This window comes from Crocodylus siamensis, chromosome 1 (genome assembly GCF_052110815.1).
Source record: "Crocodylus siamensis isolate JL-2025a chromosome 1, ASM5211081v1, whole genome shotgun sequence".
Classification (NCBI taxonomy): Eukaryota; Metazoa; Chordata; order Crocodylia; family Crocodylidae; genus Crocodylus; species Crocodylus siamensis.
The window spans coordinates 265,715,273-265,734,290 of NC_143395.1; the positions used below are offsets into that span (position 1 = coordinate 265,715,273).

At 41.1% G+C, this 19,018-nt stretch overlaps 1 protein-coding gene across 1 annotated transcript in view; it reads right to left on the reverse strand.

Annotated features, from left to right (window-relative positions):
• Positions 1-499: 499 nt before the first annotated feature.
• The window catches only part of IL1RAPL1 (interleukin 1 receptor accessory protein like 1), a 1,351,669-nt gene continuing 1,333,150 nt past the window's right edge, over positions 500-19,018 (reverse strand). Inside the window, exons 10-11 of the mRNA XM_090061969.1 lie at positions 6,344-6,514; positions 500-4,271 (exon numbers count right to left, since the gene is read on the reverse strand). Of these exons, the coding sequence (XP_089918095.1) occupies positions 3,553-4,271; positions 6,344-6,514 (890 nt within the window). The 3' untranslated portion in view covers positions 500-3,552. The remainder of the gene's footprint in view (positions 4,272-6,343; positions 6,515-19,018) is intronic.

Here is a 19,018-nt window from a genome sequence, read left to right on the forward strand (position 1 = left end):
CCCTAGCTTGGTGATTTGATAAATAAATATATACTATGGAATTTTCTTGGATGAAACTGAGACCCTCCTAAAGCCAATAGGAATTTTGCCATTGACTTGAGTCAGGCCAAGACTTCCCTCATAGGATCATAGGAAAGTAGGCCTGAAAGGGCCCCCACAAGGTCATGGACTCCAGTCTCTTGCTCAAGTTAGGATCATCCTTGATTAAACCATGCAAGACAAGTGTCCTTCCATCATTAGATATAGGTTCAAATTCCTTTCCTATTGGTTTGTCCTGATTCACTTCTCATCAAAATCAGTTTTCACTCTGATTTAATTTAATCAACTGAAATAGTTATTTTGGATTTACACTGGTGTAGCCAAAAGCAGAATCAGGTCCAGAGATGCACTTTGTCTTCAAAATAATCAGCTGCATAATGTGTGGTCCTCTCATTTTACAAAGCTATACATGTGATTTGGGAGTTGTTCATAATAAGTTTCCTTGTTGTTGGGTGAAAAAGTCCCTTCATTGTATATCTAGGAGTTACCTGACAATAGAGAGCTTTACAAAGATGAAGCACCATCCCTAGATAATTCATGTGCATAGAATCCACATACAGACCCAATGTTGGTGACCAGACAGAGTACATTTTCTCCAATCATTACACTATACAATTTTTCAAGATAAAGTGCTATTTTTATGGCTAAACTTGTACTTGGCTATTACATGCACACTTCAGACTTCATTATCAGAAACTAGAACATCTCAAACCAAAAAAGGATGGAGCCTAAGCACTAGGGCAAATGAAAGTTTTTTTCCTTTTTATTTTGTGTTTTGACAGAACTTTTGTCAAACATAGAGCACGTGAAAACATGACAGTTTCCTTCACTGTTTCTCACACAGAGCTGTTTATAGAAGAGGAATAGTTGGGAGGAATGTTTCTAAAGCCATAAATAGCTTCTCTGTTTATTTCCTTGATTTTTTTGTCTGTTTTTGTTTAATATTATGACAAAGCATTATAAGAAAAAACTTTTAAGTAGTGTGAATATCAAATAGTATCCATCAATCCCTGAATCATGCTATTCAAAGTGCTTAAATCTACACTAAAAACTGAACAACAAAAAGTACTCCCAGTGCAGCTAAAGGAACATCTGCCAATGCCTAGAATGTGACTGTGGTCAGATTATTTGACTCTACATTAATTCCACATCCCAATCTTCATCTTAAAAAATATAAAGGGAAAAGAGGAAGTGAAAGGATGTTGCACTGCTTTATTTTACTTTGTTCAGGGGGAGTTTGGAATCCAGTTGAATGAAGTTCAGTACCGTTATTGACCCACAGATGTCTATAAGAGAAAATAAATGGGAGCCTTCTTAGAATGTGAAACTGACCAAATGTGCAATGCTGTCTTAAAATTTTATGTGGCCTGGAAGCTTCATTTCCATTTTGTGGCTATTTGAGTGATATCCAGGGGCAGACACTGAAATAAAGAACAGATTGTAGAAAAGGACCCGGGTGAATTGTCAGAGAAATAAACATTTTTAAGGAAACAAAAATCAGTGCACATCCCAAAGCTCCTTCAGCTTGTTATGTAGATATTGAGATTTCTTAACTGTTACAACATGATAATAGCTATTTCCTCATACACTGGCAATTTTGACTTACCCCGACAAACATCCCCAAACTGCAGTTTACATATTTTGACCAATCACATCCTACTGAGACCAAAATATTATAACTTGTATTTCTTTTATAGTGATAATAATAATGAACAATTCACACAACATCCATTATATTGGCCAACACTGGTCAGCTGTTATGAAAATCCCTACAGGTAATGAGCTACTGAAATAAATTAAAATCTCTGTGTTCTGGCATTCAATCTGTTCCCAAGTGTTCTGGGTATCAATTTGTTGATATTTGAAGTGAAATAAGGGGCCTTAGTTCTCTGCTGGTATAAATAAAACAAAAGGGTGTGAATCATCAATAGGGAATTCTAACCATTGGCTTCAGGTAGACAAAAAGAGGATTGGCCTCCTAATTTTTTTTATTTTAATCCCACTCCCTGCATTTTCTAAAATGGAAAGCGACTCTTGCATCATTTAAAATGTAAATATTGGTGAGCTCATTTACTCTTAATTTTTAGGATATCTGAACTGTGAGCAGTGACTTCTTCCCTAGGAGCCATGGTACACATGTAATCTGCAACTCCTCAAAGATGGATGCATACATTAAAAATAAAACTAATTTATTTATTCAATAAAATTAATTGTTTAATACTTCCAGGTCTCATTTAAATATTAATTTTGTATAAATAAATGCTTATTCTTAAAACATTGATATTCGTTGGTATTCATGGTAATTTTTTTTACTGCCTGAGTTCTCATGTAAATCATCTTGAAATTAATAAACTTTTACTTATTGTTACAAGCTAAAACAAAAGAAATAAGAATGTTCAACTCTGAATATATCATTGTAAAGCAAATACAGTTATTGGAACATTAAAATACAAGGGGACTCCATAATCAGCTGCAAAATAATATTTTGCTCTTACTTTTTAGAAAATAGCATTTTCTATAATACAATGTGATACACCATATTTGATATTGTCCTTCTATTCCCCTTTGGTTTGGAAGCCATCACAGTAAATCCCAGCAGGATTTACTGTACTTCACTGCCTATTGCATTACTTTCCTGACAATTGCAAATAAGCTCTTTTGCAAAATATTATCGGGAAAAAGAAAAAAGTCAAATGCTTAAAATCAACAAACAAAAAAATAACCCCAAACACAATCACATTCATACTTTTCCAGGAAGTGAGCAAATTAGGGTGGGTTTTTTATATATATAAAAGGGATACAATCAACTCATTCATAAAACAAAAAACAAACTCTACTTTCTACACACTCTGCAGTGGTTACTGTGAAGCAATTGATACAGATTGGGTATATCTTACTGACTGACAAGCATTTACTGAGTTAAATGTTAGATGATCAGGCTATTGTTACCCAGCATGGGACCATCATAAGGGAAGGGAAAGGAAGGGAAGGGGTAGAGTGCTGTCTTGGGATAAGGAATGAAACTCGGAGTTCAGAATGATGGGTGGGCTTCTTCCTAAGAACAAATGTTCTTCACAGCAGGTGAATTACAGCAGGCATGGCCTTCATGTATCAGGCTAGGCAGGCCAACAAAATGGATGGTGCTTCTGATATCAACATAGCTGTGTCCAAGCATTCCCAAGAAATGTTAAAAAAAATCTAAAACTATACTAATGAAGCAAAAAGTTTTCCTATCTATACAGCAGTCTGTTCATTTAAAAAATGTCAATATACAAATCCCAATGACATATAAAACAAAGTCAAAGATGTGAATGGCAAGAGACATGGGTAAAACAGGAAGACTGATGCTACAAAGAAATTGCAAAAACATATGTACAAGAAAGACCCTGTTTCTCCTCGTATTTCATAGATTGTAATGCATGTTTAACAGCAGCAGTCGAGGATGTAGTTCCAGGCACCAGACTGCAGACTTAGCTCCTACTCAAGGGGGTTGAGGTCCCCCTTGCATTTCTGTCACCAAATGACACTTGATATACTGGTCTCCCGTGGCAAGAGGGGCAGTATCGCACTGTTTGTGTGAGCCTCATCTGGATTCTGCTCCCTATTTGTTTTTGTCTGTGGCCGCTGCCCATTGATAAGTGTCATAGGGATGTTGCAGTAGGTATGCTGGTTACCTATTGAGGTAAGAGGCAGGGTGCCAGCAGGAGGTACATCGTATTCATAGCTTCGATAATAGTGTTTCTGGCGCATCTGTGAATGATACGTGTTATGAAAGGTGGAGCGGAGATCTGGATGGGCAGTGGCAAGGGCAGTGGAGGTGGCAGCAGCCATGGAAATTGCTGAGACCGTCTGCAGTTCCCCAAAGGGCCCCTGCTCACTGACATCTAAAACCTGGTCATGCGTGATGGGTTCTATCCGCTTAAAAGGCATTTCATACTGTAAACGTTTCCAGAATTTGGAATTCAACTTGTTGCATTTTGGTCCGTGCCATTTAATGACAGTTAGAAGCTTGATGGTATGTTTCAGGGCCTCAACCTCCTGGTAGTTCATAATTCCCCGGAGTTCACTGCATTCAATCAGTATTACTTTGATTTCACCCGTGACTAACATGTTCCGAAGCCTAGTTTCCAGTTCAAAGATGCTCCAGCCTCTTCTTACCACATAATTTGGAGTCATGACAATGATGAGTCGCTTGCTTTGGTCTACACATCTTGCCACATCTTCAATGTAGGCTACAAAATAAGACAATTGTTCAGTGGAAGTAACCATCCAAGATCAGTGGAAGTAACCATCTTCCCCTTTGTAGCCTTGGTAGAAAAAGGGCTAAATTTTCCTTTCCCTTAAAAGTAGGTTGAACATGCACATACTCATTTAAATTCCCATCATGTTTATGCAAGCTTGCTTTGTTCATTAGACTTTTTCATTATACACGTAACCATATTTGCATCTGAACAAGGATCTTTGTTATCATCATTGCTCTGCTAAAAAGGCTAATGCCTAGCTCCAGCAGAGGACCTAGATGTTTACTTGCTAAATGTTCAGTGTGCCTGGCCCCCCAAAATTAAATCAAAAACCCAGAGTTAGGCACATAGGCTTTTACTGGGGACAGTAGGTGCCTCAGAAATATGATAAAAAAAATAGCATGTTGAAGAAGGAGCAATGCTAAGCACAGAGGCATTCCTGAATTCCCATCCTTTGGAGTTTAGATGTCTTAACTTCCCTTGTATTAAGACCTCCTTAAGACCTCTCTTGAGGGGAAGTGTTTACAACCACTTATCCAAGGAACTGAGGAAGATTCACTTAAAAAACTCCAAACACAGCAGAGTAACATAAATTATGCTGGCTATAGTTCCTGCCTTTTATGTAATAGTCTGGTAATCAGAACACTAATTCAGAAAATGGGACCCCTCATTTCTAGACCTCCCTCAGCCTGATGAGACTCAAACTCAGCTCTCACATTTCCCCTAAAGAGTATTTTCCACCTTTCCCTGTTGGAGCTGGACTACTGTGCATCAATGTATTTGAGATTCATAGGCCTAGAAGATGAATAAGCAAGGAACATGGATCTAGTTTAGCATTACGGGGCAGGGAGTCATAGGTTCCAGTCCCTTCTTCTTGCATTATTTCTGGTTTGTATTCATTGTCTTTCACAGTGGCTTCTCCCACCCCAGGGAATAGCCTGTGGTCTGGTAGTAAGGACATTCCCCAGGAAAATTTGAGATGTTTGTTTAAATTCCCAAAGGCTGTGGAAATCTTAGAACTCTGACTCTTCCACTTCCCATTAGAATGCTTTAAGTTATTAAATAAACGCTATCAGATGGGATACTAGTACCAACCCCAATACTTCTTCCCTCTCTAGTCATGTCTTTTGATGCTGGGTGCTGTTCTTTGTGCTGAACTCAATCCAGTCAGAGTAATTTAGGCATACGCTCAGGCTACTTAGCAAACTGGATCTAAACATCACTGCCTAGTTTCTGGATTCAAACGGGGCTTAGCTTAGACTATGGCTGCTCAGACTGGGGCAGTTCCAGGCACATACAAACAGAACTGCCTGTGCTTAGGGAGCTTTCAGGTCAAAAAGGGAGGTACTTAGTAAATTTAGGCACTGACAAGGTTAGGCAAATGTTGTGCTTTTTCTTTAAAAACAAAAACAAAATAAATTACATTCAAATACCCTGGTAACTAGAAGCCCGTGTAAGTCTATCTTGGATAGATGAAGATGAAATATAGCTGCTTGCAAAGCAATGAATAAAATTGGGCAGGACTATGTGAAATAAGCACGAAAAAGAAGTAAATTGGGGGGAAAGACCCTAATCAGCACTCTTTCTTTTTCTGAAGATCTCCAGTGGCTGTAGCACACACTTACCTGCTGTGAATACTAATAAATCACAAGGCTATGTAGCATTGCTTCACAGAACTGCAAATGTTATCAACTGACTGTTGTGTTAAAACACAAGACTGTTTTATCTCTTGTTTGGGTTCTGGAATAAACTTTAGGACTGAATTCTGAATTTCTATTCAGATTTTAGACAGGGCCTGGGAATTTCATAGATTAGTGGTTCCTCATTGAACCCAGCAAGATGTAGGTTTCAGCATCCTTTCATTTTGTATCTATATACATGGCTTTCCAGAACTCTCTTAACTTTGGTGAAAATACCACTGATATTTTTTTTAAAATGTTTAATTTTAGGGGATGCACATTCAGCATTTTTGTGATTTCATGGAGGGTAAAGAGCACAATATATACATCAGTAGGTATTTATCATTTAGGAAACATGCACAGACACAAGTGAACACAACTTACTTCCAGTGGGAATCAAATCTCTATCTGGTATGAATAATTTGTACCCATAATGCTTTTCAAGCATATCTGGTAGTATCTCAAGAGCAAATCGTTCTTCTTCTCCGGTTTCTTGATTCCACTGGTCAGGATCCACTTTGGTATAGGAGAGATATGCATCATAATCCTTATTGTCTACAGAAAGAAACAGTAAAAGATGTGTTGATTTGCCAGTTGATTTGCCTTTATTATTTGTGAAAGTCCTGGCAGCAAGAGCTTCCTGAGCTCATACACAAGGGGCCAGAAGGAGGATGACAGAAAAGTTGTGCTATGCATCCTCTGGTTTCCTTTATCTTCAGTGAAAATACTTGTGGGGAAGGATTTGTCTATGGAAGAAATTGAGGGCTAAAATTATACTTAAGCACAAATTAAATTAAGGTATTATTTTACTCATTAATAGTCTCACTGACTACACATGACTGAGACTACTGACATGTTTAAGTCTTTGCAGCACTGGGTCCTGATGATGCAATAGAGACCATAATGTTTTAATTTCATGACCTTTGTGCCTTTAAATTTGAGAACTTAATGTTGCATTTACATAGGTTTTTCTATTTAATATGGTGTTATTCTACTTCAATGTGAGAAATACATTCACCCTTTTTTTTAAACATGCTTGGTGTGCCTACTTGAGAGACTGAATGAAAGAAGCCATCATTAATTTTCATTAGGGGGTCAATAATGCCAAGTGCTCTGGAACTAATTCAGTGGAATAAGAGGTCACATTTTGATTTTTGTTGTGAAGAAAGTAGAGAAAAATCAATGGCAGGAGTAATGAAATGTTAACACCCTTCTAACTCTCTAGACAGCATTATGCACAGGCTATAGAGAATATCAATTGCTTGTAAAAGAGGCCTGACTGAAAACTCTGCTGTGTGCCATAAGTAATATTATATTCAAAGATGAAGTCAGCTATTTACTAAAAGGAGGTCCTTTTCTCACTTTACTCCTTTTATGCTTCAAAAGCATCTGTTCAAGAGAGCATATAGAATACAGGATGAGTGCCAGCTTCACATATGAAATGAGTATGTAGGCATTTTAGATAGCTGTTTCAGTTTCTCCTTCCCAAGATCTTCACTCCTGTAAAATTCACAGATGATACTCTTACAACTGTAACCTACCAAAACACATTACATGGTACTGTCCTTTTCTTACCATAGACTCATAGAAAAATAGGGATTAAAGGGACCTCAAGAGGTCATCTGGTCCAACCCCTTCCTCATGAGTAGCTCAACCTTTAAACCATTCCAGACAGCTGCTTAACCCACCCTTGGATACTTCCAAGGACAGAGATTCCACAAGCTCTTTAGGTAATATCTTCCAATGCATAAGCACCTTCATAATGAGAAAGTTCTTAATAATGAATCTACATTTATCTACTTGAAGTTTAAAAATATGTTTGTGTTTGTCCTGTCCCCAGCAGCCACTGAGAAAAGTTTCCTCTTAAAATCATCCTTCAGGTATTATCAAATCACCTCTTGGTCTTTTCTTCTCCAGACTAAATAATCATAGGTATTGCAACCTTTTCTCATAAAACATATTTCCCAGTCCTGTACTCATTTTTGTTGCTCTCTGCTGGCCTACCCCTAATGCATCTACATATTTCTTGAAGTACAATGCCTAAAACTGTAAACAGTACTCTCGATGAGGCTTCACCGTGTTGAATGGAGTGGAAGAAATACTTCCCTTGACTTGTAAGTAACAGCTCTGTTAATACAGCTCAGGGTGCTATTGGCTTTCTTGCAACAAGAACATAGTATTGGCTCATATTTAGCAGGTAGTGGACCATAACTTCCAAGTCTTTTTCTGCAGCATTGCAGCTTAGCCAGTTGTTCCTCAACTTGTAATTGTGCATGCGGCTGTTCTGACCTAAGTTCAGGATTTTGTCCTCACTGAATTCTATTTGATTAATTTCAGACTTTTTTCCCAGTTTCTCAAGGTTGTTTTGAATCCTAATCCTATCCTCTGCAGTGCCTGCAACTATACCCAGCTTGGCATCATTTGCAAATTGGCTAACTGGGCAAGAACCCTATCCCCCAAAACATTAATGAAGATATTAAGGAGTACTGGACTCAGAACAGACCCCTGGGAAACTGTATTCGATATTTCCTCCTAACTAGATGTCAAGCTATTCATGTTGATATCTATTATGCATCCAGTTTATAGTACATTTGTCTACACTGCATTTCTTTAGCTTGCTAGTGAAAATGTCATGGGAGACAGTGTCCACAGACTTGCTAAAAGTGGGGTATAACACATTAAGTGCTCTTCTTTCATCCAGAAAACCCATCTCCTCATTGTAAAAGGAAATCAATTTGGTTAGGTAATATTTGCTCTTAGTGAATCTGTGTTGGCTAGCAGAGGTGTCCAAAACAGGCCGATTCAGTTTGGATTCAGATTTGCCCTGAATCGGGGACAGTGATTCGATTTGTTGATTCGGATAACTGTTCCTGATTCAATTCAGCTGAATTTTAATGTGAAGATTCAATGATGATCTGGAGAATCACCGATTTGGCCACAGCCTTCTTTACATACCTCAAGGTATCAGGCGTGGCTCATGAATGCTGCAATGGTGAGACGGATGGAGCATCACACAGGAGTACTCCCTGGGGGTACTTCCAGTCCACTTCCACCCCACTGCACCTCCCCAGAACAGCAATTTGCCACAGGGGGATCCCAGGTGCCCCCCCTAGATCCAGGAGGCACCAGTCATCGAGCCAGGGAGGTGTGTGTGTGTGTGTGTGTGCGTGCACGTGTGTGTGTTGTGGGAGGACCCAGCATACTCCCTGTCAGACCCAGAAGTGCTTCTGGTCCACTTCTGGGTCTGCTGCCAAGAGTGCTGGGGAGCCCCCCTTGCTCCTGTAGGACACTCCATCTGCCCAAGCATCTCAGCATTCACTAGCCGCCTGGTACCTTGAGGTATGTAGAAAAAACATTTAAAGCTGTGTCTATGGCTGAATCACTGAATCTTTCCCAAATTGATTCAGAGGGTTCCAATTTGACTCAGAGATATTAAAGGGTCTCCTAATTTGATTCAGATTTGGAGATTCAGCCATCGAATTGGGCTGAATGTCTGCCGAATCAAATCAGGGACCAAAGCTTTGCATAGCCCTATTGGCTAGTGATTACCTTTGTTATTTTCTAGGGACTTAGAAAGAGATTCCTTAGTGAAGTGCTCCATATTCTTTCTAGGCATCACAGTTAGACTGACCAATCTATAATTTCCTAGATCTTCCTTCCCTTTCTTCAAGATGAGCAAGATATTTGCCCTTTTACCGGTTGTTGGAACTTCACCCAACGTCCACAAGTTCTCAAAGGGAATACCAATTATTCAGCCAATTCCTTAAGATTCCAGTTCCAAAGATTAATCTTGTCCAGCCCTACTGACTTGAAAATACCCAGCTGCTCCAAGTAATCTCCAACCTGTTCTTTCATTATTTTGGGCCACTTAACTCTTTCCCTGTCATTGGTGCCAGATGCGCTTATCATTTGGTAGCTGACCTTATTTGCAAAGACAGAAGAAAAAAAAAAGAATTCAGTCTAAAAATACTGAGGCCTTCTCTGCAGTGTCCATTTGTAAGTTGTCCTCTCCATTCAGGAAAGGACTTATACTTTTTTAGGTCTTTCCCTTTCTTAAACATAGTTGTAGAATGATTTTTTTTTGCCTTACATCCCTTGCTAACTCATCTTAATTCATGCCTCGGCCTTCTTGATTTTCTCCCTGCATGCTTGAGAGAGAATCTTATGCTCATCCCCAGTAAAATGTGCAAGCTTCCATTTTATCTAAAGTACTTTGGAAGTTTCAGCACACTGAAGAAGCTTCAACAAGACCCTGCTGCCATTTTTCAGTGCAAGGATGGTGATACACATGATGCTCCAAGTGCTTTAATCGAAGTGCCTCCCCCCACTCCCAGAGAAGGTGTATAAACACCTTAATGGGTTTTTTTTTTGTTTTTACACATGCTCTAGGGGTTTGGGGAGGAATGCTTTAATTAGAGTGGTTCTAATTAAAGTGCACATGGCATTTTGTGTATTCAGCATCCCGTTCTTCAAAATGGCAGCAGGAGTGTTTTTACTGAAGCTCATTTGATGAGCTTTAGATAAAGTACCCCCACTGCCATTTCAAAGCGTAGAGACTGAATACATGAGATGCTGAGGCTGGTGGAGTGTTCTACTTAGCAAGCTTAATTAATTGAGTCTGCTTCAACATGTGGTAATTAAAGCACATCAAAGCAGGAGTCTTGCATGCCTACAAGCACCCTTAGGAACCCTGCCTCACCTTCTTCAGTGAACTGAAACTTCAAAAGGTATTTTACAAAAAATGGACGCTTGGCTATTTTACTGAGGATGAGCATAAGAGTACCTCACAAGCCTGCAGGGAGAAAAATCGAGAAGGCCAAGGTGTGAATTAAGTTGCAGTTAACAAGGGGTGTGAGGCAAAAAAACAGTATTCTACAAGTATGTCATATTTCAACAGACTTGATTAATCAAATCTGCTCTGACATGCTATGATTATAGTGCATTGGAGTAGCCTCAGTGCACATGCTATAGGCACCCTTAAAGACTAACTGATTCATACTGTTCAGCTCATTGAAGAGCTTGCTGCTTAGCTGGGCTTGTCGTTGGTTGCACTTACTAACTTTTCTTTACATAGGGATGGCCTGTTCTTGCATCCTTAATATGATCTCTTGGACTCCTTTCTCCTTTAGATTTGCCTCCCATGGAATTTTAACAACCAGTTTATGCATGTGCTTGTGCATGCATGAGTGCACGCACGTTTGTTTGTGTAAATAGAAATTGTCTTTGAATTAGAAGTACTATTTTCCTAGCTGATTCTTTCAGCCATGTTTCATGGCAGTACTAGTACTTGTGAAATCACAAATCATCAGGACAAAAACAAAACTAAGGTCACAAACTGTGCCTTGTGACTTCACTAAATGAAGTGTAGGGTGATTACAAAGGAGAATGCTTCTGATTACCAGGAACAGGCTGTTCCTCTAATAATGACATTAAACTGCAATAAGGTATGGTGATATAATGGAAAACTACAATAATTGAAAATTTGGTAACCTTATATTTGGGATTTTTTGTTTTTAAATCTTTGACTGTAATGTGTACCTTATTAGGAGTAGTAACAATAATGATCCTAGCTTTAGAGTGGCAGTTGTCCTTTGATATCCTCTGATTAAAGATGTGAATGTATTAATTTCTCAAGGGGATAAATTATAAGAAATAATGAAGTATTCAGTGAAGCTGCTTTGAAGGCATCCGGGCATTTCCTATTCAGATAACAAATTTTAACTATTACATATAGTTTCCATATTTCTAATCAGAAGGAAAATCATTTGTTTTATATCTGCTTTTTTTGTTTTGTTTTGTTTAAATACAATAGTATAATATTTCTTTCAAGTCCACATTCTTCTTTTCCAGTGGACTTCATGTCTAGTGTCTCCACTGAATATAACTATTTCATTACCTTAAACTGTGGAGAAGTATATTTGCTCAAAAAACAGTAGTATCTCCCAGTAATTTTTTTAGCAAAATTCAGTGGGATTCTGAAGATCTGAACCTTGATTTTAGATCAGCTCTATTTTCATATATTATTAGGCCATTTAAAGACTAGGTGGAAAATATTTACTGGCCACATACAAAAAAAAAGCCTTAACTATATGTACACTAAATTCTATAATGTCTACATTTCAAGTGCATATTTACTAGAGTTTGAGACCTAGAAGCCATATATGGTGCACAGGGAAAGTAAGATGCACCAGAATTTCTACCTTCCTTGAAGTTCATACATCAGAGTCAAGGTTGCAAAGGAAGGACCTCCATCCACTTGGGATCCAGAATCTCAACCCACTCTGGAGGTGAGGCAGACAACTACAAGCATGAATATCAGAGTAGGAGGAACAGGAAGATGTGGTGATACCTCTTCTTATATAATGACTATATGGTAGGGCTGTGTGAAGCTTTGGGTGGTGATTCGATTTGGAGGAGCTTCAGCCTGATTCGGTGGCTGAATCTCCAAATCCAGCGGCCAGTTTAAAGGTACGAATCAAATCAAAGCTCTCTGAATCTTCAGAAAAGATATGGAGAGCTTTCATGATTTGGGCAGTCCCCCGTGGCTCCAGTGGGGGGCAGCAACTACTTGAGCTGGTAAGTACTAGGGGCAGGGGAGGTGGGGCTGGGGGAGGGAGGGCTGGGTGAGGGGGAGGGGACCATGAGGAGGGACCCCTGCCAGTCCCCCAACCCCCTACTCTCTCAGCCCCCCCAGCCCCTCCATGGCTGCCCTGCCTACCCCAACTCCTGGTACTTTAAAAAAAAAGCCCCAGTGCTCACTGGGTGCTGCTGGGTGGGAGGGTGATCCCTGCTTCCCCCCACTGCCCCATGACTCATGGGGGGCTCTTCCATGAGCCCCCCATCCCTTCTGCTCCCTCAGCCCCTCCATGGGTGCCCCGTCCAGGCCAGCTCCAGCCCTTTAAGAAAAAATAAGCCAAGAAAAGCCCTGGGACTCACTGCCCCTGCTTTGGGGGCTCCTGCAGAGGCCCCCATGTGGCACAGGGCAGTGGGGGGCAGCAGGGATTACTTCCCACTGACAGTAGTGATGAGTCCTGGGTTTTTTTTCATTTTTTGTTCTTAAAGAGCCGGAGCTGGCCCATGAGAGAGAACTGTGGGAGGGTTGGGGGAGTGGGAGGGATGGTCGGGGGGCTCATGCAGAGCCCCCCACATGGCATGAGCCAGTGGGGGACAGCAGGGCTTGCCCCTTGCCCAGCTACACCTGGGGGCTTTTTTATTTATTTTTTTAAACAAATTCCGGGTGCTGGGGCTGCCATTGCCAGGCTAGGAGAGGGGTAGGAGATGGGCCTGACCTGGCTGATTCAGAGATTTGGCTGCTGCCGAATCTCTAAATCAGATTTGGCCAAATCGAATTGGGACAGTGATTTGAATCACTGAATCAAATCACTGTCCCCCCAAATCAGCTGAATCTGAATCTGAAGTGAATACTAGCCACTTTGCACAATATGGTGATTAGAGCAGTCAGCTAAATAGTGGACCATTTCACAATAATCTGTTCTGGGTGGGTATTCTATATTTTCAGATGAAACTGGGCAACTATATAGCAAAGAATATAAAATTTGAGAGACCAAAATGAGAGTAATCAAGGAGCAGGGTGTTTTGTCTCTTTAAAATAACTAGAGTATCAGAATGCAATTAAGAAAGGCCCTGTAAAAATTATGTAAGTTCCCCCTGTAAGGCCCCACACCAATCAGGTATTTCAACACAGCACAACATATGGATATGCTTAGTTCCAATGTAATTCAATGAATGTGTGCTTTAAAGTCAAAAAGAATAATATATTTGAATTACCTCGCTAAGTAGTCTTAATTAATAGTTTCTTAATGCGATATAATAGTGAAAATCTATCATACTGGCAGTGATCTGACTCAGCTTATCTAGAAACTTGGGCGCTTGAGCACCCATGTGTCAGGCTCGTGGCTCCATGGCAGGCAGCCTGGGAGCTTTCAGATCCACCATACATTATCTGGTAATGCCCCAGAGCAGTGGACCCTGGAAACCTGGGGTCTCTAGCAGCTATCCATGTGAGCAAACAATAAATCTGAGTTGGGTCTGCTGAAACCCGTATTTGTTTTTTGTTCGAAGAATATTGAAGCAGACATATTGGTATGAAATCAATAAATCTTGATTTTTAAGTGAGAAATTAAAATTTCATTAAAAATTCCCCAGCCAGCTCTAATCAACATCTTAGAACTTTGATGATACGACTTATTAGGTTACCAGAGAAAGCAGTAAATAACTAAGTGCTCACAGCAGTGGGCTCCAGTTCAAACAATAGGTGGATCAAAAACCTGTGTACATGAAAGAAAAAAAACCCAAAAGCAATGCCAAGAGAATTAGTGACAATCCAGTCTTCTCTGTAAAATGAGAATTTCCTAATTCTCCCTCATCAACCTGTAAAGCACAATTAGGCCTGACATCATGTGTGGTATAAGAAAATGTGAATGATTTTTTTTTTGCTAGAAGTGTTAAAGTGATATAGCTATGATGGTGCAGTAATTATGAGAGAGGCAAGGATTTTTTTGACAAGTTTCTGGATGCCTTGCATTCAAAATCTTATCTAACTTTATCCCAATCATGCAGCTAGTCCAATAAAAAATATCACCCCAAAATCTTGGCTTCTCACATGGATTTTTGTTTGCACTATGGCTTTAAGTATAGTATTTATTTGACTATAAGATGACCCTGAATATTATTTGACCCTTCCCAATAATTAGCTTCTGTATATGGAAAATTTATGTGTGTTATAATTTTCCAGTTACAGAATCTAATTACTGGAGATTTGCCTTGAATTTGTCCCCGTCCTACTGCTACAGCAGGGGAAATAAATCTGGAGGGAGTTCAGACAGCCCCATTTCCCTCTTCCCCCCCCCCCAAACTTCTTTCCCCTGCAGTCCATTCTCCTTCTCCTTACTGTCAGGCCCTGATCTCACTGAGCACACAGAAGTGAGTGGGCATGCCTGTAGTAATTTAGACAATATAGGCAAATTACTAAGGGTACCTATAGACTTAGCACATCCAGAATTAATGCATTTTACCTTTTTTTGAAAATGCTATAAATTTTAGCGCAGATACTCCATAAACACACTTTTAAGTAGGACTTTTTTACCCTCTTATATAAAGGACAAAATATGCATGATATTAGTCTGAAGCCATGATGCATCAGATAATTCACTAGCCTGGGCCCCAGCAGAGACAACAGCATTTCAAGCCATGGTGACCCCATGACTTGGCATTGCTCAGTATATGTCTATACTCCATATTACCTCCCCCCTCCCCACCCCACACACAAAGGATTGATGTACTAATTAGCTTCCTAACCATGACTGGAAGTGGGTTCTTGAAAGGGTGCAGAGGAGGGCAACCCGCATGATCCGGGGACAACAGGGCAGATCCTACATTGAAAGACTGCGGGACCTCAACCTGTTCAGCCTTCACAAGAGAAGGCTGAGGGGGGACCTGGTGACTGTCTATAAACTCACTAGGGAGACCAGAAGGGGTTGGGGGAGACACTGTTTCCCCTAGCGCCCCCTGGCCTGACAAGGAACAATGGACACAAGTTATTGGAGAGTAGGTTTAGATTAGACATCCGCAAGAACTACTTCACAGTTATGGTGGTTAGGAGCTGGAACCAACTTCCAAGGAAAGTGGTCCTGGCTCCTACCCCGGGGATCTTTAAGAAGAGGCTTGATGCCTACATGGCTGGAGGGGGGTTGGATGCCCAGGCGGGGGGTTGGACTTGAAGATCTACAAGGTCCCTTCTGACCTGACTTCTATGATTCTATGAGTCCTCCAAAAACTCATAATGCTTCAAAAATTTATATGAAGATGAGGTAGAGGGCAACCTGGTCTGATTCCATCTCATGGAGGGTGGGGCCACACTAATCACATGTAACAAGCTGAGAGAGGGGGCAATAGAGGGATTCTGGGTAGACTGGGGCCCTTTTTGCTGATATTTGTCAGACATTTAAGGCACAATTCAACTGTGGGAGTGATGAGGAAGTTGAATAGTATGCCATGCAGTGACACGCTGTGACTTGAAAGAGAGTCAGCACTGAGCGTAATGGTCACTATCATATATCTTATTCAGATGGGCTGCACTAACCTAGCCTTGTGGTAGATTCTTATCGGTATGTTTGGCTAATATGGGCCATGTGTTTTGTTGTCATGTTCAGTGTTGCCTGCAGTTAATCAACTTCACAGCTGGTTTCCATTACTGAGCACATGTTGCTTCTGGGAGCAGTTTAATGATAGACAATGTATTTCATGAAGTTTCTTTTCATATGAATGTAAGTGAGGATCTTTTTTCTCCATGCTTATTTGGGGGGAAAAAATCTCATCTCATATTTGAGTATATATGAGATATTATGCCATTTACAAAAATTATTTTGGTCAGGCTGGTGTGGATTAGCGATAAACTGTATTCTGAATCACTATCTGCTTTCTCCCATGCTTAGTAGGGAAATAACCAAGCCTCAATTTAAACCAGGCAGCACACCTAATTCAACCAGACTGGCTCCCATCTGCACATGTATTCAATTGATACCTCACCTGCAAAGCTCCTGATTTAGTTTAAAGCCTCTTTCTTTCTAGACTATCTCAAAGAACTCTTTCATACAAACCCCTAGAAGCTTTAGTTAGTTCAGCACAGTGGGAGATCAGTGAGGAATGAGTTTTGATACACTGCGTGTGATCTCCCTGAGGACTCAGGTTACCTCTACAGAAACCTCAGTCAGTACAAAGCACTTCTATAGCCTGGTGTGAATAGATCATGAAGGTAAAGTTCTGAAGGATGATTTCAGTCATTCTATGGCATCAATGTATATGTCTGATGAAGGGAGAAAGGCAATGACCAAAGGAAACCCTTTAGCTTCAGGTTGGGCAGGATGGTCTAATTCAATGGTGAGCAACATTTCTGGCAGGCATGCCCCAAATTAAATTCTGCCCCGAGCCTGCGTACTGTGTTCATCCCCATCCCCAAGAGATGTATCTGATAGAGTCTGTGCCTTGAAGTGCTGGAATGGAGGCAGGGTCTGGGTGGGCTTGAGTCTCTGGCTGTGTCAAGCAGAGCCAAGATATGTGTTAACCAAGAGCCAGGTTAACTCTTTCCTGGACCCCAACCAGCACAGTTTCATATGGGAAGCAAGGATCCAAAGTCCTGAGTTTGATGGAGGCTGAAGAGGCAGGGGAGGGCTAACCTGTCTCTTAGTGGTGACACCTGACAGCCTTCTTGTGTAGCAGTATCCTGCCTTCCCTCCACTTCACAGACACCTCCTTTCCTCTATTTCAGTGCCTCCTTACATAGAACAGGAGCCACATACAGCAGCAGGCCATACCACTTCTGCTATGTGGGCTGCTGGATAGCCACCTCTAGTCTAATTGTCTCCAAAGATCTAAATCCTGGTTCCATGTTCACAGGAAGGAAACCAGATTTTCATCTGAAGCCTTGTTGTCCTAGGAGGTCTGCTGCTTGCCTGGATTCAAGATGTCAAGGCAGGATTATTTAGACTCATTCAAGCCTCTGACTACTATCCCATGTTGCTCATCCATGTGAGCTCAGGGTGATCCTGATCAAATCAAGAGTAATTACAGGTCTCTGGGTGCAAGGGTGAAGCGGATGGGGGCATAGGTAGTATTCTCCTCAATCCTTTCAGTCAAAGGGAAAGACCCAGACACATCTGAGAGATCAATACCTAGCTGCACAGGTGGTGTCGCCAGGAGGGATTCAGTTTCTTTGACTGGGATGTTGTTCCAAGAAGAATATCTAGGAAGAGATGGGATTCACCTGATACAGAGAGAGAAGAGGATCTTTGCAGACAGGCTTGCTAAGTCAGTGAGGAGGGCTTTAAACTAGGTTTGCCGAGGGAAGGAGAACAAAACCCTGAGGCAAGTGAGGAAGCAGGGGACCGTAAGAAAGCAGGAGGGGCAGCAAGGGAGGCCTCATTCTTCCTGAGAAAGTAGGGCAATCGGATAGTCACCTCAGGTGCCTGTACACAAATTCACAGAGCCTGGGAAACAAGCAGGAAAGAACTGGAAGTCCTCACACAGTCAAGGAACTATGATGTGATTGGAATAACAGAGACTTGGTGGGAGCTAGCATGACTGGAGCACTGTCACGGATGGGTACAAACTGTTCAGGAAGGGCAGGCAGGGGAGAAGAGGAGGAGGAATTGTGCTATATGTAAAGGAGCTGTATGATTGCTCAGAGCTCCAGTATGAAACTGGAGATGGGCCTGTTGAAAGTCTCTCGGTTAAGGTTATAGGGGAGAGCAACAAGGGTGATATTGTGCTGAGTGTCTGCTATAGACCACCAAACCAGGAGGATAAGGTAGATGAAGCTTTCTGCAGACAACTAGCCTAAGTTTCCTGATCACAGGCCCTGGTTCTCATGGATGACTTTAATCACCCTGACATCTGCTGGAAAGGCAATATAGCAGTGCACAGGCAATCCAAGAAGTTTTTGGAGTGTGTTGGAGACAACTTCCCGATACAAGGGTTGGAGAGAAAAACCATAGGCCATATATGCTCTTCTTGACCTACTGTTCACATACAGGGAAGAATTATGGGAGATGTAGAATAGATGGCAAGTTTTGGGCAACAGTGACCAAGAGATGACTGAGTTCAGGATCCTGACAAATGGAAGAAAGCAGAGCAAAAAAGTATGGACCCTGGACCACAGAAAAGCAGAATTTGACTCCTCCAGAGAACCAATGGGCAGGTTCCCCTGGGAGGCTAGTCTGAGGGGGAAAGGAGTCCAGGACAGATAGTTGTATTTTAAAGAAACCTTATGGAGGACACACAAACAAACTATCCTGATGTGCAGGATGAATAGCAAATGTGACAAGCAACCAAGTTGGCTTAGCAGAAAACTCTTCAGTGAGCTGAAACACAAAAAGGAAGCTTACAAGAAGTGGAAGCTTGAACAAAGAACTCGGGAGGAGTATAAGAATATGGCTTGAGCAGGCAGGGAGAAAGTCAGGAAAGCCAGAGATCAAATGGAGTTACAGCTAGCAAGAGACATGAAGGGTAACATGAAGGGTTTCTACAAGTATGTTAGCAACA